General features: G+C 43.2%; 1 protein-coding gene across 2 annotated transcripts; it reads right to left on the bottom strand.

The window, feature by feature from the left end:
• Positions 1 to 379: 379 nt before the first annotated feature.
• Positions 380 to 25,751, bottom strand: pofut2 (protein O-fucosyltransferase 2; the record flags this gene model as incomplete). 2 transcript variants are annotated; one of them, XM_079821331.1, is made up of 10 exons in its annotated part: positions 493 to 1,543; positions 2,232 to 2,355; positions 4,710 to 4,890; positions 5,127 to 5,252; positions 5,376 to 5,442; positions 5,529 to 5,639; positions 6,626 to 6,770; positions 16,844 to 17,042; positions 18,078 to 18,129; positions 25,559 to 25,734. In XM_079821331.1, 10 exons carry the CDS (start codon positions 25,732 to 25,734, stop codon positions 1,390 to 1,392), a joined length of 1,335 nt encoding a protein of 444 aa, XP_079677457.1. In that variant the 3' UTR covers positions 493 to 1,389. The 2 variants fall into 2 exon arrangements, with proteins under 2 accessions (XP_079677456.1, XP_079677457.1); XM_079821330.1 differs by lacking the exon at positions 16,844 to 17,042 and having other exon boundaries at positions 380 to 1,543; positions 17,879 to 18,129; positions 25,559 to 25,751.
• Between the last annotated feature and the right edge of the window lie 210 nt (positions 25,752 to 25,961).

The following is a 25,961-nucleotide window of genomic DNA, read 5'->3' on the forward strand; positions in this document are numbered from 1 at the left end:
GATTAAGTTCATAAATATAAACCTTCCTTTGGTTAAACTCTAATAGGAAAAGGAAATAAATGTACATACATTATATTGTATATCACCTAACTTGTTATTCAGTTCCAAAGCTGATTGTAATTATAAACAGCCAAGATTAGGATTCACATAGCACGCTATTGTTATATTGACTTGGCTTGGATAGTTCCTTAAGTATCAACAGAACAAAAGACTGAAAAACACTTCATTCTGCCCTTTTTCTGTGAGAATAAGTAACAAAGCATTGTCTCCACCCACAAGTTGAGGTAAAATGATCGGTATAGCTTTGAGCTGGACAGATTGGCATCATATGAATCCAGATTCAACCCTCAGGAGAGAGATTGCAAAAAACAGTATGAATGAACAAAACTTACAGGAAGTTTACTAATGTATCTGGCGGATATATAATGGATTACAGTCCAAGGCACTGATTATAATTAAAATCCTTATAAGAAAACTCTGTTCACAGAGTTCATCAACTGATGTGATCATTACAATTTCATTTTAATTTAAAAAAAACTTCCAAGAAAACATTTATAGAAAGAGCACATATACAGTACATTTCAGCAAGGTAATGGTAAACATACATTTGTATTTCCAAACAACATAAAAAAAATACACAAACGAAAACCTACCAATGAAAAACTGTTTGCCATCAAGTGATGAAAACAAAGATAATGTTGCCATACCAGATGCTTACCAGATGGTTTTGTCATACATATGATTGAACACCTCCAGGTATCTTTCTTTATGAAAGTAAAAAGCATGATGTGGTATTCAAATGAATTAGAACACGAGAAAACGTCACTACTGTAGTGTAAAAATACTGTATGGCCAAAGTCTGTGAAAGCACAATTTTTGTCCCCCCAAATAGCAGACACAATACTGGCAGACATATCAAATAAACACTAATACTGTATGTTTATACATTTGTCAAAGGCAGAAAATGTGGTAAGACAAAAATAACTGGCAAGTATCACATTACACAAAAAGCTAGACTTCTGGAGCAGTGGTGAAATATCATGTTGAATATTTCTTTTAAACCGGTTTGATCACAGTGTTATACACAGTTCATCTTTAGTATCAACAATCCTAATGAAAGAACTGAGAGAACAGAGCAGCATCATTCACAAATTCCATATCTGACACAAGATATGAGATAAAAGCCATTTGATGTATTCCTCTTACGGCTGCCCTTATCTAACAAAGGACTTATCTACATTTTACACAATCGGAATCCATGGGCTCTGCCTTTAAAGTTTTTGTGTATTTTCAACATTGTCAGCAAAAACATTAAAAAATATAGAGATTCCTCTTAAATCAACGGCAGTCTGTGTGACCAGCATCATGTTTTCTATGGTTTCTGTGTTATTAGTAGACAATTTTCCAGTGTGTTGGTTGCTCACATTCGTTCTCATCGTCACCACAGAATCGGTTATAGGTGGCTTTAGGATCGAAACCCAGGATTTCTCTTTCCTCATGTATTCTGAAAGAGAAGGTTGAAACTGATGTCCCAATGAAGTACCTGGCAAGAGAGACAACAGATGTGAGTGGGTGATGCATTATTGTTTCACAAAAGAAATACTATGGTTGTTGGTTGGTTGTCAGATCAAACAAAGAGAATTTTTTCCGGAAAAGCAAGTGCTTGAGTTGATTGAAAGGATTGTCATGCAAGCCATGACGTCATGGGACATGTGCCTTTTGCTTTTAATAGAAAGAATCTTTCAGAGTCACACCCAATTCAATGAAACAGCAATTAATCAAATTAAATTAGCAAGGATCCTTCTTCCGAAATAAACTTTTAAAATTAAGTTGATATTAAAATGCCAAGAGAAAAAAAGTGCAAAACAACACCTTTTGTCATTATTTTATTCTAAGTTCCCAACACTAAGTTTAAATAGAAACAAAATTCAAGTATTGTCTCTAATACTGACACTCTGTCAACTTAATAATCTAGGGACAGATTTAAAATTAAGCTATAGAAAGAAAGAATATAGCCAAAGAAAGAGATAAAGGAAAAAAGGACTAAAAGAAAAAAATCTTAACTGGCTTGAAAAGCTACTAAGTCTGACTTAAATTGGAGTAGATGATTCATTATTTAACAGTTGATAAAGAAGGTTTTGTACACGTACAGCATAAAAAATGCAATGTCATTTCATAACCTATTTGTTGCGACGGAAAAAAGCACAGCAGAGGGTGTGGTGGTTAGATACCTTGCATGGGCACAGATCCACTGGTCTATGATAGCCACCCCTCCATCTTTCAGGAGCTCAATGTCCTCCCAGGTGGGCTCGTAGCGAACCATCTCAGGAAGCATCCTTTTCAGTTTAGCAAGCTCTAAAAGAAGAAAAGGCCTGATGTCACATACAAATCCACAAACATACATACATACATACATAAAGTCTCTTATGCTCACCAGGCTGTATGAATTAATTAAAAAAAAATATATTATATTTATTCACTTATAATCTCTATGGAGCCCATAAAGGAATAGTTCACCCAAAAAGGAAAATTGTCATTATTTACTCACCCTCATGTTGTTCAAAACCTGTATGAGTTTTTTCTGCGGAACATTAAAAAAGATCTTTTAAAGATTTTCGGTAACCAGACAGTTAATAACCCATTTTTTTTTCCTACTATGGAAATCAATGGCTACCGTCAACTGTCTGGCTACCGACATTCTTTAAAGTATCTTCTTTTGTGTCCAACAGAAAAAAGAAACTCGTATAGGTTTGGAACAACTTGAGAGTGAGCAAGTAATGACAAAATTTTCATTTTTGGGTGAACTATTCCTTTAAGGACTCCATAGAGAAAATTACAAGTGAATAAATATAATAAAAAACCTTATACAAAGCTATCAAATGGCTAATATAATTGTAATATAAATAGCGCACAAGTCATATTAAAGGTAGGGCAGGACATTTTTTCTTAACACTTTTTGTTATTCTGGTTGAAACTCTCTTCACATCCTGATAATCAATAATAGAAGTGGTCTAAGTATTAAAAAATGTAATATATCGTCTATGGAAGTCTCAGGACCAAAAAGTGTCATTCGGTCCGAATTACCTGCCTGTCTACGTACTTATTTCCATACCTCCGCACACGCTACTCGCGCAGACATCACACATCATCAGTGTGTTCCGTAAGGCTATGCAGAGTTGTGGACAGACAGTCACTGGGCGCCGTAAACAAACAGCAGCCACCTTTTAGTTCCTCCTGAACCAAAACAACAAGCTTATGCTGCGTTCACACCATGTCATAAACGTAATTGACCTATCGGTAAGCCCCTCCCCTCGAACACAGATGAGCCAATAGCAGTTGAGTATCAGTTGCGCTGGGACCGGAACTCGGACATCTTTAGGTGTCAGCGCCATAGAGAAACATTGGAAGCTCTCATCGGTTTGATGGTGTTTATGCTACAAAAATGCTAAAACGTAGTGCCTGAGGTACTGTAACACTGACTCCAGGGATCCTGAGAGGATTTTCTGTTTGTCATACTCTCGTTAAGTTACGATTAAAGTCCCTGCTAATATACAAACCGAAATAACTAACTGTTCTCACGTCATGTAACGTTAACACTGTAGGTCAAAAACACGAAGGTCTACATTTCAGTGCCACTCCATATTAAACTGGTTATATGTAAATTAATTTAATTTTAGATATGTTTAAAGTCTACATTATCTGTCCTACTAAGGAGGACTCATATTTTGATGGGTATTATAGTCTCCGGGTAGTGAAAGGAAAGAGCTTGCACGCAGTTTATCGGAGTTGCAGATACAAAGTTTACCAGTTATTAACTGCACCCCCGAAAAGGCATACGGTCTGTGTATATGTTTGTTTACTGTTAGTTGTTTGAGTGTTTTTGTGAAATTTGCTGTTTATGTTAATGGTAATGCAACGGAGAGAGAGAGTTTGCGTATGAGACGTTAATGCGCACTTCTTATGCTTTGTTTGTTCAGCTCTTACGATGATTTTTTGGAGTGAAAAACGATGCAATAAACTTGATAAACCATCAGTTAAGTTTGGCCATCATTCAGACGGGATATACGCTACAATCTGTGTCCAAAAACATCTTGGGATAAGGTTTTCACACTGACAGCTGTACATTGTAAGATATAGCAACTCCGTTTGTTTGTCCGAGTTAACAACAGTAACTAAGGGGGGCGGGGCTTACCGATAGGTCAATTACGAGAAGGCTACCCGTCACGGAGCTGTTCACGTCCTCAGACTCGGATTTATGCCTTTCTATGTCAACACTATCAACGCCGAAATTAATCTGCAGCAGTCAAGAAAGAGAGCTCTGAAGGGAGGGTGAGATCTCATGCTTTCAAAGCTAGCTTGCTATTGCTAGCCACTCTGAAATTGCCTACCCTTCCTTTAACTACTTTTATGTCCTCTTTGAAGCTTGAGAGACATGCATGAATATTCTTTAAAATCGTATATTGTGCTGAACAACAAAACAAATCAGGTTTTGGAATGACATGAAGTTGAGTAAAAAATAACAAATATCAGAATTTTTTTTTGTAAATATTCCTTAAAACACCACAATATCATGTATGTTGCTGATTGGCGGGAAGTATGACCTCTACCTCTATTCAGTTAAAGTTTTGTAAAAAAGAAAACATCTCTGAATGGAAGCTTAAATCCGCTGTACGTTATTGATGTTTTACTCTTCTTCTTTTGATCTGTACCTTCTTCGTCTGCATCGGTGGCAACAAAGACTTGCTGAAGCTTGTGCTTCTTCATGAGGCTATAGATCTTCTTTACGGCACCTTTAAGGCTAGGCACATCTTCTCTGTGACCCCAGATGAAGTCCTTCCTACGTAAGTGGACTCCCAGGTAAGGGCCTCCCTTAGCACTGCCCAACCTGTTCTGGGTCCAAGAATTTACAAAAGTTACAAATATGACTGCTGTCACAATGAAATTAGTGTGGGTGTAAAGCACATTTCAAACATTCTAGAAACCCATTGTCTTGACATGTGATCTCAGATCCTTCATCTTGTTGCATAAATACCAGTTTGACTCTATCTATCATGCAGACAGCAGTGACACCAGCACTTTTTGTATTTGAACAATGAGAAGGGAGCATTAATGTACAGTAAACATACTTTTGTTCGGGTCCAGTCCTCGTTGTATGGTGTCTGGTCCTGTTTATCTGTGGAGTTGAGATACTTGGCCCTAAACTCGTCTCCTATGATACGCAAGTGTTTGGCAAACACCATACTTCGCCGTGTCTGTTATAAAAAAATGCAATCGAATCAAATATTTGGTTCAAATCAGGTTTCACAAATATTAATTACTACAATACTTAAGCTAAATTATTTCTAAAACATGAAAATATTTGTTGATGGACTTACATCCCAGTAGTCCTTCCCAGCATAGTGATCATGAAGGACAGTCTCAGCTCTGTCCAGCATTACTGACCTGTGGTTCAATGACAACAAATGTACAACACTCCCATTTGCCTTTCAAAGCAATTTTATTGCAAACTTATTTACAAAGTGACTTACGTGGCTGTTAAGTTGTTTTGTAGGGCAGAGGCCAAGATAGAGGCATGTCCTTGAGCAGATAAACAGGTGACATTCAATGCTCTGGTCTCCTCATAACCCCAAAACCAACCTCTGGAGAAAGAGAAACTATATTAAATTAGGGAAATAGTTTGAAAATTAAACTTCTGGCATCATTTACTTTGTTCAAGTCCTTTGCATTTCTTTCTTCTGTGGAACACAAAAGAAGGTCCCGTGTTGTATTGTTTGGACTTTTATTGTATGGACAAAACGGTTTAAAATATATTCTTTTGAAATCACACACTAGAACAGCATGAGGGCGAGTAAATGATGTCCCAAACTATCCCTTTTATTTCAGTTTGTTCCTCACACAAAGGCACTGTGTGGCTTCAGAAGTCTTGGAATATAAGACACAAGTTGTATGGACATACCATTCAAAAGAATCAATGCTTTAAAAATGTAACACTTTTATTCAGAAAGGATGCATTAAATTAATCAAAAAAGACAGTAAATACTTTATAATATTACAAAAGCTTTCTATTTCAAATAAGTGCTGTTCTTTTGAACTTTCCATTCATCAAAGAATTCTAAAAAACATGATTAATGGTTTCCCACAACAATATTAAGCAGTACAACTTTTATTAATAGTTAAATGTTTTTGAGCACCAAATCAACATGTGAGATTGACTTCTGAAGGCGCTAATTTGCGCTGCTCCCATCTGTGTTTTGGAATTGGGCTCTCATGCTAATTGCGGTAAAATGCGGTTATATGGAAAAGAGCTGCATTAAAATTTCTCATTTTGTGTTCCACAGAGAAAAAAAAAGAATTTGGAATGACATGACTGGGAGTCTAAAAATGACCGTAATTTAAAAAAAATAAAATAATAAAATAATAATAATAATAATAATAATAATATAATTTTTAAAGATCATTTTAAACCTTTACAAATGCCTTTTTATTAAAATTAATACATTTGAATACATTTAGAATATATTATATATTAAACGTATGGCTTAAAAAGACGCATAAACATTCCTTGCATCCTCCTTTTATGTCAAGAACACCTAAATTGGATGAACCTCTGAATTTAAAGCAGTACCTGTAATAGCCCTGTTTGTCTTTTGAGTACATCAGTCTTTCAATGCATGGTCGTTCATCCACCTTCTCCTCCCATTTCCCATCTGTCCAGCCCTCTGCATAGCTCTGCAGCACAAGGATCTGGTCAATAAAGGGACCCCCAGCCTCTGAGACCAATAATAGAGACAGAATGGGAATTATAATTCAGTCTCAGCTTTTATTGTTTGGAAATGCAATGTTCCTACTTATATTTAAATACAATATGACTAACTCGACAGTTACGCAAGACTGAGTCACCATATGGAATTGCAAATATTTTTAACCCTTACGCTGTGTTGACACCCTGTAACACCTCTGGTGTTCCCGGTCAAAAATGACGGTCCTTTTAAGAATTGCTTGTAAATCACTCGCTTTGCTATATTATCACCAAATATTGGATTCAATATTTTTGTCAATTTGTTTTCATATCAGTTAAAACATTTTTTGTATTTATTTTGGGAACTGATTGATCGTAGCCCTCATTGGTCTGAGGGGGGGGTTATCTTATCCAAGTTGTCTGCAGTCAGCTGGATCCGGGCCGTATCCAGATGGTGGACCTGCGCCTAGACATGACCAATGCATCCCTGAAGTGTCAGCAGAGGCCGTGTCAATTAGACTCCCCCTGAAATTGCCTCATCGACACGTCATCCTCAATAAACCCGTCTCCGGCGTGATGACTGTGATCTTTCGAATATTCCTATTTAATAATTGTTTAAATCGACACGTCATCCTCAATAAACCCGTCTCCGGAGTGATGACTCTGATCTTTCGAATATTCCTATTTAATAGGGGTGTAACGATTCGTTTTAACAACGATACGATTCATATCACGATTTGAGGTTGTCGATACGATTCAAGGACGATATTGGTTCATTTAGAACGATACGATCCGAAACGATTCAGTGACTTGAAATCGATTCAGTAACTTTTTAGCCTAAAATTGTGTGACTGAAATAAATATCTGGATACTGGTCAGTGCAGGCGAAGTTTCCTAGATTCCTGTTGTTTCTTGTAAGGGAATCCGGTATATCAATTAATTATGGATATAAACAAACAAGTAAACAACAATTAATGGCAAATGCATTCAAATTTTATTTGAATAAAGTGCAACCAACAGTTTAGGTTGAATTAACAGGAAGTTAACCTTTTCTGCTCTCATTTTCAATATTCAATACATTTTCAATAAAAGCACAGTAAGTGCAACCAACATTTCAACAGTAGGTTAACCTGCTACTTCTGCTTTTGTTATCCAACATAATAATATTACAATATTAATATCAAAAATAAAGTGCAACTAACTTCTCTTCAGGTTTAATTAATTGTAGGTTTACCTGATACTTTTGCTGTTGTTTTTCAACATTAAAATAATACAAATACAATATTAATATCAAAAATAAAGTGTAACTAACTTCTCTTCAGATTTAATTAATAGTAGGTTTACCTGCTACTTTTGCTGTTGTTTTTCAACATTAAAATAATACAAATACAATATTAATATCAAAAATAAAGTGCAACCAACATTTCTTCAGGTTGAATAAACTGGCTGAACCTGCTACTACTCTCAGTTTAATAAACAAACAATATTTAACAAAAGATAAAATGTAACCAACTACTCTTCAATGACTCTACAGATTTCTTTTTCAACAATATCAACCTGATCTGACCGCAGAACACTTCTCTGTGCGTTCACTATGTCGCCAGCAGTACTAAAAACTCGCTCTGCTGGCACACTGGTCTCAGGAATGCACAGGTAACAAGCAAGGGTTGAAAGTACAGGTAGCTCTTTCTCTTGGTGGCTTGATAATTTCTCGCTCGTTGGCTTCTCCTCTGCCATGCGCCATGCTATGTTTTGTTTTCTCAAGCCCCGTTCACACCGCCAGCGACACGCAGCGACAAAGCGACACAATCCCATTCATTTCAATGAGCGCTGCTGCTGGTGCGTTGCGATGATGTCACAGATAGGCAGACTGAATCGAGTAACGTTTAACGCCTTTATCATTAAAAGTGCTAAGAAAAAACATCCATATAAAGTCTGACGTGCTTAAATCCAATGCGTTATTTTCTATGATCGATACAATCGATTGATTACCTTTTAAAACGATGTTAGATCGATATATGTCGTCCGGAAGGCCAACTTGCCGAGCACAGATCGATGTAGTTAGATCATAAGAAAATAAATCGATACATCGATGTAGTAGATGAATCGTTACACCCCTACTATTTAATAATTGTTTAATCGACACGTCATCCTCAATAAACCCGTCTCCGGCGTGATGACTCTGATCTTTCGTATATTCCGATCTAATATGACCTCTGACCTGTAAAGTTGGCAGAATAATAATCATACACTGTTTGTTAATTGGAGAACTGGCACCCCAACTGAGCCTGGTTTCTCCCAAGGTTTATTTTTCTCCATTAGGACACCTGATGGAGTTTTGGTTCCTTGCCACTGTCGCCTTTGGCTTGGCTTGCTCAGTTAGGGACACTAAATTTTCAACTAAATATCCAAATAAATGTAATTACTAAACTAAATTAAATACATCAACTAAATAACTGATCTGCCCACATTGTCACTGTATGATAATTGAAATGAGCTGATGACATCACCGTTTTCTCCAGAGAGGCTGCACGGCCAAATCAAATTCTGTTGCATTATTTTCCTGTTTAACACTGTGAAGCTGCTTTGAAACAATCTGCATTGTAAAAAGCGCTATATAAATAAAGGTGACCTGACTTGACTTATCCGTCAACCATACATATTAACCCAAAACATACTTTTTGTTTAATAATCTTTAAAGTGTTTGTTTGGTGCTATTTATATAATTTAAAAAAAGACTGATTAAACTAAATAACAGTCTGTGCTTGCTTGCAAAGATAACATGGCTATAAATTAGTGGTGGGTCGTTATCGGCGTTAACGTGCTGCGTTAACTCTTGACTCTTATCGGGCGATAAAAAAATATCGCCGTTAATCTATTCTCAAAGTTGGGTTGGGAGCTGGGTCTATACTACGCAAGCTATGATGACTTTCACCTTGATATTTTAGCGCGGATGTATACCTAGCCGAATTGCACTGTGGGGGCGCGAACCTGTGTGTATGCCTACTAGTGTTGTCAAAAATATCGATATTTCGCTATGTATCGATACTGAAACGATACAAAAGGCCTACTCATTTTCTACAGAATCGATATCAGCTGTGCTCTCCTCTCCGACCGACAGCGAGTTGACACGCACCCGCCTCCTCTCATTCAGTCCGTTTAAAGCAGCACTAGGTAACTTTTCAACCTTCATAATATATTTTCAAAACTCTTGTGATGATACATCGACTTACAATAGGTTGAATGACACGTCTGCCATAGCCTGACGGGGTCTGTATCGTTTTTAATCGTACTTTTAAACTTCGGGTTTCGGGTAGTAACCCGAGAACAAAAAGAACTACAAAATTAGACTGCTTTACGGCATATACGTCACTTCCACCACCATCCCCACTTCCTTAAATTCGGACGTGCGTGAAAAAAAATCGCTCGCAAATCATTTGTTTGCCGAATGTTATAGTCATGGCCGAAGCAGCACAGAAAAATAAGAAAGCAAAGGTTTTGTCTGAGGAAAGCAAAAAGAGAAAACGAGAAAGTGATCGGATTAAAGGCAGGACGAGGATCAACATTGGGCCAGCGTTTGCTCGTTGGCGTAAGCTGAAGGAGGAGGGGCTACATTCTTGCAAGTAAATACGTAATACATACAAAATCATATTTTAGGATACCTAACATGTCTGTGATATTGGTTTATTTGTCTTTCCTCAAGCTTTAATGCAAATCGATTTTTCAAATTTGCAGATTCATCTATGGTAGCTTGATATTATAATATTGACGATATATGGTTATTACCTACCACTCAAACATTGAATTGAAGTATCATATAGATTCTGTAAAACGGGAACCAATAGACTAGGCTACTATAATGACGCTGGCTTGTAAACGTGAGCATCGCGATCATTTGGCGTTTGAAAAAAATAAAACCCATGAAATTGTATTCATATGACATGCTGAAACATATGCCACTGTACCTGGGATGAAGACATTTCACACGCGACGCAAGCAGAACACCTGCATGTGAACTCCTGCAGTGTTCAGGGCTATCATAGTTGTCATGTCAACAAATGCACGTGCGATGCATCCCCTGATGTAGAGTGACCGTTTACGACAGTAGTAGAGGACAATACTGTTTCACAACTGTAGGGGGAGCCCGAGAGCAAAAGTTACCTAGTGCGGCTTTAATCCTCAGAACATTGCGAACGGGTGTTCTGCTGGAATTTTGTTAGTATTGGTGTGACCGGTCTGAATTTCACGTGGGGTTGCACATAACGTTAATTCTACTAATTCCCGCAGATTTCACGCTCGCATCTGAAGTGCACACACACATACCGTAATAAAGCTGCCTCTGACATTCAAGTGCAAAAATGAGCTCCTTTTTCCAGCTTATTGATGGTCAAATACACTCAAAAATGTCTCAATGCCCATCTTGGTCGTAACCAGCTCACAGGAATAGTGGGATCCATGCATGCGTCCGGTCTTAAAGGGACAGAAGTTATTTATTATTCAAACTACAAAAAGACACACGATCACTTACGAGCATACATATTCTGAATGCCTTCGGCAGAATTCAAATGAGCCATTTTAATCTAGATTAATCTTGGAATTAAAATAGAGATAAAAAATGAATCTATGCCCACCACTACTATAAATGTTTATTTTTTATGTTTAAGAATTTTGCTTCCACATTGCTTGAAAGGTAATATACATCACAAATGTTTTTTTTAATCATAGAAATACATTATAGCATAGAAAACGTCCTGTTAATTATAATAAATGAATGCAGATCAACGATGTGTGAGATGATAATTTACACACACACACACACACACACACACACACACACACACACACACACACACACACACACACACACACACACACACACACACACACACACACACACACACACACACACACACACACACACACACACACACACACACACTCCATAGATGTAATGGTTTTTATACTGTACAAACTGTACATTCTATCCCCTTACACTAACCCTACCCCTAAACCTACCCAATGCACAAAACTTTCTGCATTTTTAATTTAGAATTTAGTCCCCACCGGAATAGAAAAACATGTACACACACACACACACACACACACACACACGCATATATATAACATATGTAATACACATACTGTATATAATAAAATAAACATATACTTGTTTTAATAGTGCTTTAGCCTATATATCGATATAACTATACAGTATAGGCCTATAATATTGTGCAAAAGCTGTCACACCCACTGGAGCCTCATTAATTGGGCACGCATGCGCTGAACACCTCTGAAGTAAATTAACCTTGGACAAGAACCTGCTCTGGAGCAGGTTATGTTCAGAGAATAAGTTGCTATGGCTACTTACATACCGTGAAATGACCTCCATTACCTAAACATACCTGGGTATGTCACATAACCTGCTTTCTGGAATACACCCCAGGGATTTTGTTTTGAAATGCTTTTGTTTTGTACAAAATAAAAAAGTCACACTTCTCTAAATCACTATAAATCACTTATTATGTGCTATATTTTTCACCAAATATTGGAATCAATCTTTTTGTCAACTTCTTTTCTATCAATAAGGGCAGGTTTAGTATTTATTTTTGAAACTGATTGATTGTAGGCTTCATTAATCTGAGGATAAAGTTGAAAGTAAAAGGTTACGTGTGGCCAAGTATAGTGACACATACTTGGAATTTGTGCTCTGCATTTAACCCATCCAAGTGCACACACACAGTAGTGAACACACACACACACACACACACACACACACACACCGTGAACACACACCCGGAGCAGTGGGCAGCCATATTACTGTGGCGCCCGGGGAGCAGTTGGGGGTTCAGTGCCTTGCTCAACGGTCTCACCTCAGGTGTGGTATTGAGGGTGGAGGAGGGCGCTGGTTATTCACTCCCTCCACTGACAATTCCTGCCGGACCTGAGTATCGAAACCCGCAACTTTCAGGTTACAAGTCCGACTCTCTAACCATTAGGCCACGACTGTGTTTGTCTGTGTACATAAACATATGCGAGTATGTGCAGTAGTGCAAGTGTGCATGCATCTACGCATGCATAGGCCAAGGCCTTTATCTTTGCAAGCACACATGAACATATGTAAGGGAAAATGTATGTACCGCTGGATGTACATTATCCCGCTTATTGCACGGCTAAGTTACTTGTCTCAAGTAAATTAGACACGAAATATTGTCTCGAGTTTAAATATTTTATTAGCTCTTCTGCAAAGAAAAACAGTTCCAAACTGCTTTGAGCCTTTATCCGCTGCTGAAAAGATTTGTTTTTACAATATATGTTGAAATTAATGCTGAAGTCTTCCATTGTGGTTAAGTGGTGCAAGACAGTCGACGACAGCGGAGTGACACGTTAAGCATATAAGTAGTACCTGTAAAGATAACTTGTTTTACCCGGATGAGCGGTGTGTTATTCACTTTGGCGGTTGTTATCTGGGAATAACATACCGCTGGAATGCGCGATTGACCAATCAGAATCAAGTATTCCACAGAGCCGTGAAATAAGTGAAGATGAACGTAATGAACATGCTCCTGAACACTATATTTTCAATGGATGGTCCTACAATCAGTCAGTTTAAAAAATAAATACAAAACATGTCCTAATCGAAAGAAATCAAGCTGACAAAAAGATTTAATCCAATATACACAACATTCCCAAAAGTATTGGGACACCGCTCCACTGAAAACATAGTTATGTATATTATATTACATTTCTGTCAGATCCTCATAAATACTACACACTGCACCTTTAATAACGTTTTTACTACCTTTCTGGGCCTTGAAAGTGTTAATTAAATAGCTGTCTATGGAGGCGCCAGAGAGCTCTCGGATTTCATCAAAAATATCTTCATATGTGTTCCGAAGATGAAGGTCTTATGGGTTTGGAACGACATGAGGGTGAGGAATTAATGACAGAATTTTCCTTTTTGAGTGAACTAACCCATTAAGCATGTTTCTCCTGGTCTGTGACTGCCATGAAAAATCCTCAGGACCTCAGCAGTAGTGGGTGAAGCAAAGAAAGACCACAATGATCCATCCAAATCCATTCATAACTATGTTTGGAAACCTTAAGACTGATGTTAACTACACACATCCATTTCATACTTATTAAGAGAAATAAGTATTCTCAGTGACAGCTATTTGTAATGCAACATCTTACACAGATTCAGCTGATAATGAACAAATGAATGAATGCATGACAGTCCAATCTTTTTCCATCGTGTTTGGTGTCTATTTGTTTAGAATAGTGCCAAGGGTATTCTGATGGTGGTTTGGAAAGTGAGAAATGCATTGGTAAACTTTAAAGACACTTTAAAGACTTATAACTGTGTACAGTATTCAAATGAGTTCCACAGGGGAAAGAAGGGTGGGCCACACTGTGTGCCCTCTCTGATGCCAGCAGCCAATCGCAACACTGGAATGGAGAAGCGCCAAATTGCAATCTCCTCCTCATCGGAAAGGGATAAATGTACCCTTTCAACAGACACTCCTTGTTCTGAGTCTCACTTCAAGAGAGACAAACAGATCAACCAAGTTCTCGGCCTCTCCTCGAGAGAGACAAACAGTTCACCAAGTTCTGAGTCTGTCCACCAAGGATGAGACATATCATAATACACCCCAGGGATTTTGTTTTGAAATGCTTTTGTTTTGAACAAAATGGAAAAAGTCACACTTCTCTAAATCACTATAAATCACTTATTATGTGCTATATTTTCACCAAATATTGGAATCAATCTTTTTGTCAACTTCTTTTCTATCAATAAGGGCAGGTTTGGTATTTATTTTTGAAACTGATTGATTGTAGGCTTCATTAATCTGTGGATAAAGTTGAAAGTAAAAGGTTACGTGTGGCCAAGTATAGTGACACATACTTGGAATTTGTGCTCTGCATTTAACCCATCCAAGTGCACACACACAGTAGTGAACACACACACCGTGAACACACACCCGGAGCAGTGGGCAGCCATATTGCTGCGGCGCCCGGGGAGCAGTTGGGGGTTCGGTGCCTTGCTCAAGGGTCTCACCTCAGTCGTGGTATTGAGGGTGGAGGAGGGCGCTGGTTATTCACTCCCCCCACTGACAATTCCTGCCGGACCTGAGACTCGAACCCGCAACTTTCAGGTTACAAGTCCTCTCCTCATCGGAAAGGGATAAAGGTACCCTTTCAACAGACACTCCTTGTTCTGAGTCTCCCTTCAAGAGAGACAAACAGATCAACCAAGTTCTCGGCCTCTCCTCGAGAGAGACAAACAGTTCACCAAGTTCTGAGTCTGTCCACCAAGGATGAGACATATCAGATACACCGTAACATTCTGAGCCTCTGGTTAATCCAGAGAGACAATAAAAGATCCGAGGATCTGAGTCTACAGCTTGTGAGGCAGCAACAGATCCGACCATGTTCTGAGCCTCCAGTCTGTGAGGAAAGAGACATTAACAACCACTACGTTCAGAGTTTTAGTCCAGCGAGACGACTACAGCACGTCCCGAGTCTCCATGCCGGAGAGACCAAAGCGGATTGACCAAGTCCTGAGTGTCTGACCCAGAGAGGTAGAAGACACAGAGACATTTGCAACAAGGTTAAGCTCAGGAGAGCAAAACCTTCACTTCAAGGTTCCTTTGTCTGCGTGTTCCAGATTAAGGACCTTCTGCACCTACTTCCGGGCCTCATCTGCGTGTTCCAGGTTTTAGGACCCTTTGGTGCTCCAGGAGATCAGCATCCCACATATCTTCGTGTTCAAGACTGTTGAAACGGACTCCAGCTCCTTTCCCACTGCATTGTCACCCAGCACAACCAGTGGAAGAAGTCACCGCCATCGGACTGCTTACTCAACCAATTGGAACGTAAATATCACTTAACCAAACCTCTTTCCAGAAACCTTGGCATTATTGTATATTATCAGTATATGATTTTCTAATTTACATTAGAGGTGCTAGTTGATGCTAGTTCATAACAAATACTCTTTTGTTTATTTGTTTGATGCATAATAAGGTTCTTAACCTTAGTTTCAGAGAAAGAACAGTTTCTCTTTTCATAAGATAACGCAAATCATTCAACTTGATCACATGTATTTTATGCATCGTATGCACTTTATTCCTTTAGACTGCGTGTCCACCAAAGCGTTTTTTATCCAGCTGATAACGCTAGACGCTCTGCTGAAAACGCTAGGCGCTCTGCTGAAAACGCCTCGCTGTGGGCGCTTGAGAGCGTTTTGACAGCGCAGCGGGTTTTTTTCAGTTGAGACTCTTTGCTTGTTATTATACCGAATATCCGCGGAAGTGTTACTAGCATCTCATTTTACAGATAGTTTGTTTCTGTATTGATTCTATATAAAAATGCCAATTCAATGTAAAATATTTCTTCTGGCTCGTTTTAAATTATTTTGTTCCGTTATAATTCTTGTTGTTTTCATCTGTTGACGTTGTACAAGCAGAATGTGGCGGTTGGTCTGTCGGTGTTGTATTTGTCCCGCCCCTCCTCCACTCTGATTGGACAGCTGGGTGAAAAGTGACAGTGATGAGTGCTGCGTTTTACTCAAAGTTGAACATTCTTCAACTCTCTGCGACCAATAAAAAATGTGGCGCTCTCATTGAAAACAATTGGATACGACTTTTACTTGCGGCCTTATCGTTCATTGTATTCATTTAGTAGTTGTGTTAGTTATTTCTTGTTTATCTGTGTTAATAAAATGTAACACAGTCATAGTCTTCCTTGTGCTGATAATACAGAAGAGGCTCTACAAATTTCACCAGTCTTTCAGATAAATCAGCAGACCAACTCTCCCCACTTTACATTCATTATAAATGATTATATCCTGTTTGGAGTGTTCTCATATTACAGCCATGGTAAAAGGCCTTGACTAGTGTCCCAAACTAAGAGATGGGGAAGGTGGCCATCTGATGTCCTCATAACCTTAAGTGAAGTGTGATCCAAAAATCACAACATCAGCGGTGTACCAATCACTACCTTACTTAGCGTCCTTGGATGGACGAACGTAAAATCACTACACCCCTGTCTGAACAAATGAATGAAAGGCTAAATAAAAATGTGCATTTGCAAAACAACATTGCTCACCAGCAAGAAATTCCTCATACTCGATGACTGGTATGTTAGCCTGCAGGCTGGTGACGCTGAAGAATTCCCCCCAGGGGATGCGGACCTGATGTATATCAGGGCTCTGCCAGTGATACAGACGACCCCATGGAGGCAACACTAGCACCCAGTCGTTCTCTTTCCTCAGTGTCTTCAGCAACGAGGCCATGCGAATGTACACGAATATCCGCGGAAGTGTTACTAGCATCTCATTTTACAGATAGTTTGTTTCTGTATTGATTCTTTATAAAAATGCCAATTCAATGTAAAATATTTCTTCTGGCTCGTTTTAAATTATTTTGTTCCGTTATAATTCTTGTTGTTTTCATCTGTTGACGTTGTACAAGCAGAATGTGGCGGTTGGTCTGTCGGTGTTGTATTTGTCCCGCCCCTCCTCCACTCTGATTGGACAGCTGGGTGAAAAGTGACAGTGATGAGTGCTGCGTTTTACTCAAAGTTGAACATTCTTCAACTCTCTGCGACCAATAAAAAATGCGGCGCTCTCATTGAAAACAATTGGATACGACAGCCAGCCGCGTGAAAAAACGCTTTGGTGGACTTGCGGCCTTATCGTTCATTGTATTCATTTAGTAGTTGTGTTAGTTATTTCTTGTTTATCTGTGTTAATAAAATGTAACACAGTCATAGTCTTCCTTGTGCTGATAATACAGAAGAGGCTCTACAAATTTCACCAGTCTTTCAGATAAATCAGCAGACCAACTCTCCCCACTTTACATTCATTATAAATGATTCTATCCTGTTTGGAGTGTTCTCATATTACAGCCATGGTAAAAGGCCTTGACTAGTGTCCCAAACTAAGAGATGGGGAAGGTGGCCATCTGATGTCCTCATAACCTTAAGTGAAGTGTGATCCAAAAATCACAACATCAGCGGTGTACCAATCACTACCTTACTTAGCGTCCTTGGATGGACGAACGTAAAATCACTACACCCCTGTCTGAACAAATGAATGAAAGGCTAAATAAAAATGTGCATTTGCAAAACAACATTGCTCACCAGCAAGAAATTCCTCATACTCGATGACTGGTATGTTAGCCTGCAGGCTGGTGACGCTGAAGAATTCCCCCCAGGGGATGCGGACCTGATGTATATCAGGGCTCTGCCAGTGATACAGACGACCCCATGGAGGCAACACTAGCACCCAGTCGTTCTCTTTCCTCAGTGTCTTCAGCAACGAGGCCATGCGAATGTACACATCCCGTCGGAGATTAAATCCCTCAGGTGGATTCACATCATACAGGAGGTATCTGAGTATTACATAAAAACGATACTCGGTTACTTAACGTAACCTCGGTTCTCTCTAGAAGAGGGAACGAGTATTGCGTAAGTTTCCTTACGCATCGGGAAAGTATTCTTTCTTCGAGATTTCTGAAAAACCCAAAATTATCCTTAATTTTGTAACATTGTCAACGCAGTGCGGCAGCCTGGCAGACCATAGCAGGCTATTCCAGCGTGCTATTGGCTGCTCTGCTGGCAACTGCAGCAGCCTATCGGTGAGCCCGCGTGACGTGACGACCATTGAGGGCGCTTCGCGCCCACCTGGCTTCATTTGCCTACAGGTGGGGCGTGGCCACGTGTATATAAGCGGGGCTCACAGGCTGCGTATTCGGTTTTCGTAGTTCTGAAGCGTAAAAGACCGCGGGGCGCACGGCAAGGAACGCAATACTCGTTCCCTCTTCTAGAGAGAACCGAGGTTACGTTAAGTAACCGAGTATCGTTCTCTTACGAGAGGTTCTCTCGTATTGCGTAAGTTTCCTTACGCATCGGGAACACATTGTCAACGCCGTGCGCGCCTCACGTACAGCATATGTATCCCAGGGAACCGGGGACCATAACACTGCTCGGGCAGGGTGGCCGGTAAGGAAAACGGGCCACCACATATACAGACACTTCATTCGAACTGACGGGTGGTTACAACGGGTGGTTACAACACCCTGTCCTATGAATGAGGGAACGGCACCTGCCGGTCTCCTTCAAATTCGCCACACCTTGTCTCATGAATGAGGGAACGGCAACGCCGGTCGCCTTCAAATTCACAATATCTTGTTATATGAGTGAGGTAACGGCACCACCGGTCACCTTCAAACTCACAACAGCTTGTCTCGTAAATGAGGGAACGGCACCGCCGGTCTCCTTCAAATTCACATAAGCCTAGTACCGAACTTACTACCAGTATGTGAGCTATGTCTGCGCAGAATCACTGGGCAGAACCAACAGCCCTATTGAACTGATAACACTTTCGCCTGTAAGGCAGGAACTTCCAGATTGTAAAATCTCACGAACGTAGACGGGGAGGCCCAGCCTGCCGCCATACAGATATCGTGGATGGAAATCCCTCTGGCCCAAGCCCACGAAGAGGCCATGCCTCTAGTGGAGTGTGCTCTGACACCTAGCGGGCACTGCAGGTGTTTGGAAGCGTAAGCTGCTGCAATCGCGTCCACTATCCACCTGGACAGGGTCTGTTTCGAGGAGGCGAGACCTTTAGTGCGCCCTCCAAACGAAACAAATAGCTGCTCAGAGCGCCTGAAGGCGGCGGAGCGTGTGACGCAAATCCTCAATGCCCTGACAGGGCAGAGGACATTGCCACCGTCCCCCTCATCGGATGCTGGCAGAGCCGAGAGGGAGACAATCTGCGCCCTGAAGGGAGTGCCTATCGCTTTGGGGACATAACCATGCCTCGGCCTAAGAATGACCTTGGAGTCATTCAGGCCGAACTCCATACACGTCGGGCTCACTGAGAGCGCGTGTAGATCCCCCACGCGTTTTACTGAAGCCAGAGCTATCAGGAACGCGTTTTTTAGCGAAAGGAACCTTGGTTCCACAGTCTCGAGCGGTTCAAAGGGATGAGCCTTCAGGGCCTCTAGGACCAAGGCCAGATCCCATATAGGAACTGATGGGGGCCGCGGGGGATTCATCCGTCTGGCTCCTCTGAGGAAACGGATGATGAGCTCGTTCCTTCCTAGCGTGCTACCTAGCGTCGTCTGAGCGAACGCTGCTATAGCCGCCACATACACTTTGAGCGTGGAAGGGGACCTGCCCAGTTCCAACAGCTCCTAGAGGAAGGAGAGCACCCGCTGGACCCCACATTGCTGTGGGTCCAATCCCTTGGAAACACACCACTCAGTGAACACCGACCACTTACAACTATATAACCGCCTCGTCGAGGGGGCTCTAGAGTGTGAAATCGTGTTCATAACCCCTTTGGGCAGGTCAACGGGTATCCGTTGGTCACCCATACATGCAGAGACCATCGCTCTGGATGGGGATGCCAAACTGACCCTCCTGCTTGAGAGAGGAGGTCTGCTCTCAGCGGAACTGGCCAGGGGGGTGAGTGCGACAGCTTCACCAGCTCTGGGTACCAAATCTGGTTCTCCCAGCGCGGCGCTATAAGGAGCACCGGGCGGCGCGTCTCCCTGATTTTCGCTATGACCTGGGGCAATAGGGAAATCAGCGGGAAAGCATACAGCGGGAGGCTGGGCCAAGATTGGGACAGCGCATCCTCGCTTTTGGACAGAAACCTCGGGCAGCGGGCGTTCTCTTTTGTTGCAAAGAGGTCGAGCTCCTCTCTGCCGACTAGGCGCCATACCAGCTGGACTGTCTGAGGGTGCAGGGACCATTCTCCTGGGAGAATGAGGCCCCTGGACAGCTTGTCCGGGCCCACATTGAGGTGGCCCGGTACGTGCGCAGCTCTCAGCGAGCGCAGCGAGCTGTGTGCCCACACGAGCAGGCGTTCTGTCAGATTGCCCAGACACCTGGACCTGACACCGCCCTGCCGGTTCACGTAGGACACCACTGTGGTATTGTCCGACCGGACCAACACGTGGTGTCCTCGTATAAGCGGGAGAAACTGCTTGAGCGCGTTCTCTACCGCTATCATCTCCAAACAGTTTATGTGTAGGAGCTTTTCTCCGCTCGACCAGAGGCCCGAAGCCAATCTGCCCTCGAAAACGGCGCCCCAACCCGAGGTGGAGGCGTCCGTCGAGATGACCTTGCGGTGTGAGATGGCTCCCATCGTCACTCCCCGCTGGTACCAGTCGGCTACTAACCAGGGCTCTAGGGCTGAAACGCAGCCCTGAGTCACTCTGATCCTGAAGCCTCCGGACGCCCAGGCTCTGTGAGGCACTCGGGCGTTTAACCAGCATTGCAGCGGGCGCATGCGCATTAAGCCCAGCTGGAGCACAGCTGCAGCTGAGGCCATACGTCCCAGCATCCTCTGAAAGAGCTTGAGAGGTGCGATTTTGCCCGGCCGGAAGTACGCAGCCATGCGCCGAACTTGGCGCGCGCGTTGGGGTGACAGGCGGGCTGACATTGCCACAGTGTCCAGATTCAAACCCAGAAATGAGGTTGATTGCGTGGGCACTAATGAGCCCAGGCTGTCCAGATGGCTGAGCAGCATTGCCCTGTGGGCGAGGAGCTCGGCCTCTGACTGCGCCAGGATGAGCCAATCGTCCAGATAGTTCAATACTCGCATCCCTCGACTTCTCAGGGGAGCGAGGGCCGCGTCCATGCACTTCGTAAATGTACGGGGTGCTAGTGACAGGCCGAACGGAAGGACGGTGTATTGATAAGCCTGGCCGTCGAAGGCGAATCGTAAGAATGGCCTGTGACGCGGCGTTATCTTGATTTGAAAATATGCATCTTTCAAATCTAGGGAGATTAGCCAGTCTCTCGGGCGAATATGTGCGAGGATCTGCTTGGTCGTGAGCATCTTGAACGATCTTCTCATAAGAGCTTTGTTCAGACGCCTCAGATCCAGAATCGGTCTGAGCGACCCATCCCTTTTTGGCACGAGAAAATACCGGCTGTAAAAGCCTGACTCGCTCATAGAATGGGGAACCGGTTCTATAGCCCCTTTGCACAGCAGCGTGGCTATCTCTGCTCGAAGTAGATGTGCTACTTCCTCGCTCACTCTCGTCTCTGTACGTGCACAGAAGCGCGGAGGGCGGCGAGCGAACTGCAGAGTGTAGCCGTGCTTCACTGTTTTCAGCACCCATTCTGATACACCTGGAATGGCTTCCCACGCTCTCGCATGTGCCACACGGGATAGAACGGCCTCCGGGCTCAAAACGCCGCGCTTCGCGGGTTTGACGGCCTGTATAGGAGGGGCGGGCGCAGTGCGCGCGCTCTCTGTGCTGTGGGCCAGCCGATCGCTCGCGATGGCTGGCCGCCCTACACACTGTATCTCTGCCGCTTCGAGCGGGGAGTGGCTTGTGTGTGGCCCTACACTCATCGCTCCGGCCACCCTGGGCGGAGAACAAATGGTGTGTGGCGCGGCACGTGGCGCCTGAGGCATAATGTTCGGGAAAATGTGTGAGCGCGTTTGAGCGGGCACAACTCTTACGCGTGGAACATGGCCGGTTAAGAGTGGCTGTGTGACAGCGCGTGTGGTGGTTAGGCGTGGACGCAAACAAGCGGACACGTGACCTAACTCTAGCACTCGAGCGGCCGGTGGCCGCTTTATGTGAGTGAGAGACACGGGGTTTATAGTGCTTGTGTGCAGGGGTGAACACAGAAAAGTGGGCACATTTACTGCATTTGAAACACCTACGGCGTGAGCCGTGCAACCAGAAATAATGCAACTTTTGTGATTTCTCTGGTTCGCCGTAAAAACGGCGGTTATTGACAGGCGAGAGGGCAGTTTTGATGGCTCGTTGGCTGTGTGAAATCCATCTGCAGCAGCCACAGTGGTGGGGGCTGACAGGAAAGAGAGTTTTGACGGTGGTCCGGCCGCGGCGGGACTTAACCGTCGTTTCTCGCCTCTGGCTAGGAGGACTTTGAAGGCTCGGACTTCAGCGCGATCCTAGGCCGGGGACCCCGAGGGGGAGGCGGCTTACCACGGCTGGAAGAGTGCGATTTGGGGCGGCCGCTCGGTCATCGCTGAGACGAAGGGGGCCGCGCTGGGCGCTGCGCGGAGCTCGGTGCTGGCTGGTCACGAGGACGGCGAGCAACGGAGCTATTGCTAGCGCCGGGGCGTCGAGGCAGGAAGAGGTTCATGGCCTGAGTCGTCTTCTGCACTTCAGAGAAACGATCGACGATCCCCTTGACCGCTGGTCCGAAGAGCCCAGACGGGGAGAGCGGGGCGTTTAGAAAGGCCGCGCGCTCTGTTTCTCGCATATCCGCGAGCGTGAGCCAGAGGTGGCGCTCAGCTACCGTGAGGGAGGCCATAGAGCGTCCGAGGGCCTGTGCTGCGGTCTTGGTAGCGCGAAGGGCGAGATCCGTCGCGCTTCGCAAATCCGTGACCAACTCAGTGTCATAGCTTTTCTCGTCCAGGTCGCGGAGATTAGCTTGGAGGATTTGCAGCACGGCCATAGAGTGCAGAGCAGATGCCGCTTGACCGGAGGCAGCGAAAGCGCGGCCGATCAGCGATGACGTCACTCTGCAGGCCTTAGATGGGAGGGCAGCCTTTGAGCGCCAACCAGAAGGCGGGCAAAGGTGCGCTGCGACCGCCTCTTCCACCGGAGGGATAGCATTGTAGCCTTTCTCAGCGACGCCGTCAACTTGCGAGAGCGCCGAAGAAGCCTGAGACGAGACCCTCGCGGAGAATGGCGCGTTCCAGGACTTCGCGAGCTCCTCGTGAAGCTCTGGCAGAAAAGGTGCAGTCCTGGAGGTGGGCGCACGGCAGCGACTGTTTAGGAAGCATCCGTCAAGTCAATTCGGCGCTGCCACCTTGGGCAGGGCCCATTCGAGGCCTAGCTGCTCGACAGCCCGGGTGAGAAGGCGCAACAGTTCCGCGTCCTCACTCGCTCGAGAGCGTCCGGAGGCCCGGACTGAAGAGGTCGTGGAAGACCAGTCCTCGCTGTCGGAAGCCATGATGGAGCAGCTGTCGGTGCGTTCCGCGGCCACATCATCCCCGGAGGCGGCAACAGAAATGGCGGCCTGGGGTGGGGGCGGGGAAGGCGAGAGTGAAGCCTGCGGTAAGGGTTCCGGCGAGCTTCTCTCTGCGAACTCCGGAGTCCGCTGCGAGTGGCGCTTCTTTCTGCGCGGCTTAGCAGGGACTGGAGGGATGTCGTCATCGAACTGATTGAGTCGAGCCCGCAGGGTCGACATCGTCAGTTCCTCACACTCCGGGCATCCGCCGGCGAGTAGTGCGGCGGCGGCATGATCACGGCCCAGGCAGAGAGCGCAGATCACATGGCGGTCCCCGGAACTGAGCTGCGCGTGACACGAGCCGCAGGTGGAACGAGACATTTTGTATCAAACGCTCGGCTCTTTTTGAGAAAGTGTGACGCAGCGGCGACAACATTTGAGCGTAAAAGGATATGGGCTGCCGGATAGCAGAGCAGGCACGGATGGCTGAAGGTGGCGCGAAGCTGCCGGCTTCTTCAGGCGCTGTACTCTGCTTGCTCGTCTGCACGATCACGGCGGCGGGTTCCAGATCCAGCGATGCGAAGGGCTTCGCTGAAGAAAAGAAAATCGAATACGCAGCCCGTGAGCCCCGCTTATATACACGTGGCCACGCCCCACCTGTAGGCAAATGAAGCCAGGTGGGCGCGAAGCGCCCTCATTGGTCGCCACGTCACGCGGGCTCACCGATAGGCTGCTGCAGTTGCCAGCAGAGCAGCCAATAGCACGCTGGAATAGCCTGCTATGGTCTGCCAGGCTGTCGCACTGCGTTGATAATGTTACAAAATTAAGGATAATTTTGGGTTTTTCAGAAATCTCGAAGAAAGAATACTTTCCCGATGCGTAAGGAAACTTACGCAATACGAGAGAACCTCTCGTAAGAGAACATGGTCGTTCCTACAGTGCAGTATATTTATTTTTAGGCATTAATGTGTTGGTTAAAATGTTATATTGTATTTATAAGTATTTATTAATAATGTTTAATTAATCAAACTTTCAATACTTTGTTTTGCGCATTTATGCCTAAAATTAAATTTTTTAAATAAAATTAAGTGTGAAATATTCTGTGTTTTTCTTTTTTGTCCTCTCTCCAATTAAAATGCTTCAAACAAGGCATGTTTTATTATACAATTGTAATAATTTTTTCCAACTTTTCACTGCATATCAAACCAATACCAAACTAAATGCTTTTATAAAATAGCAGATTTCTTAGATTGCTATCACAAAGAAGTTAATAAAAATGAATGAAATGAACTTTCAATAAATTAGTTTGAACAATTTTGAGCAATTACATATTTCATTAAATTTGGTGTGAAATATTCCAGGGGATTTTTCTTTTTTTTTTTGTTTCAAAAAGGACAAGAATGATCAAAATGTTTAAAACAATACATTTTTATTGTACACTTATCTGTAAAAATTAGTTGTGCTTTTCCCTACTTGGAAATCAAATCATTTATAAAATGATTCAGTTTGAGAGAAACATACTTTTCGGTTTCTCACAGTATTGTTTGTTTTTATTTTAAAAGTGAATCATTGTAATAATAGATATTTTAATAATATATTAATGGTAACATAGTATAATGGTGACAAGTATAATAGTCAATATAAAACATTTCTGGTTGGGTGTTAATAAAGAGGTTATTGATGGTGGAGGTACACAAGACAAAAAGGAGAAGCCAAGTGCTTTACTTCTGAAAGTCTCTTATAACTCCATAATCATATTCGTTTATTTTAAAATTATGGGGTTCAAAGGGTACTACACAACATAAACAAACCAACACATGTGAATTTCGCAGCTGTGGACATTAGCAATGTAACGTATACGAGTCCTACCGAACATCCCGTGATGCTGCAGCCACCGGAGACAGCATCGACTGCCCGGCACGAAATGCATCGTCCTCTGAGGCCGAAGTTAATTTATAGGATAAAACAGTGAGAATTAACACTGAAATATATCGTAAAATTTGATGGAAGAGGACAGGCACAGCTGTTCCCCTCTTGTTCGCCATGTCTCTCACAGCCACGTACTTCCGGCGTTGGTACAGTTGCCTAGCAACTCAGGCTAGTGTTGGGCGCTCTCCAAAGACGCTTCGTGAAACTTCGAAACCTTTGTGAATCGTTTGTTTCGAACTAGTGATTCGGAGGGCGTAGTCCCGTGATTTCAATAAACGAGTCTTCGTTACGTCATAACTATGTTACGAAACGTTTCGAAATTTAACCAGAAACTGTACCTCAT

Source organism: Gobio gobio, assembly GCF_949357685.1.
Source record: "Gobio gobio genome assembly, chromosome: 7".
Classification (NCBI taxonomy): domain Eukaryota; kingdom Metazoa; phylum Chordata; class Actinopteri; order Cypriniformes; family Gobionidae; genus Gobio; species Gobio gobio.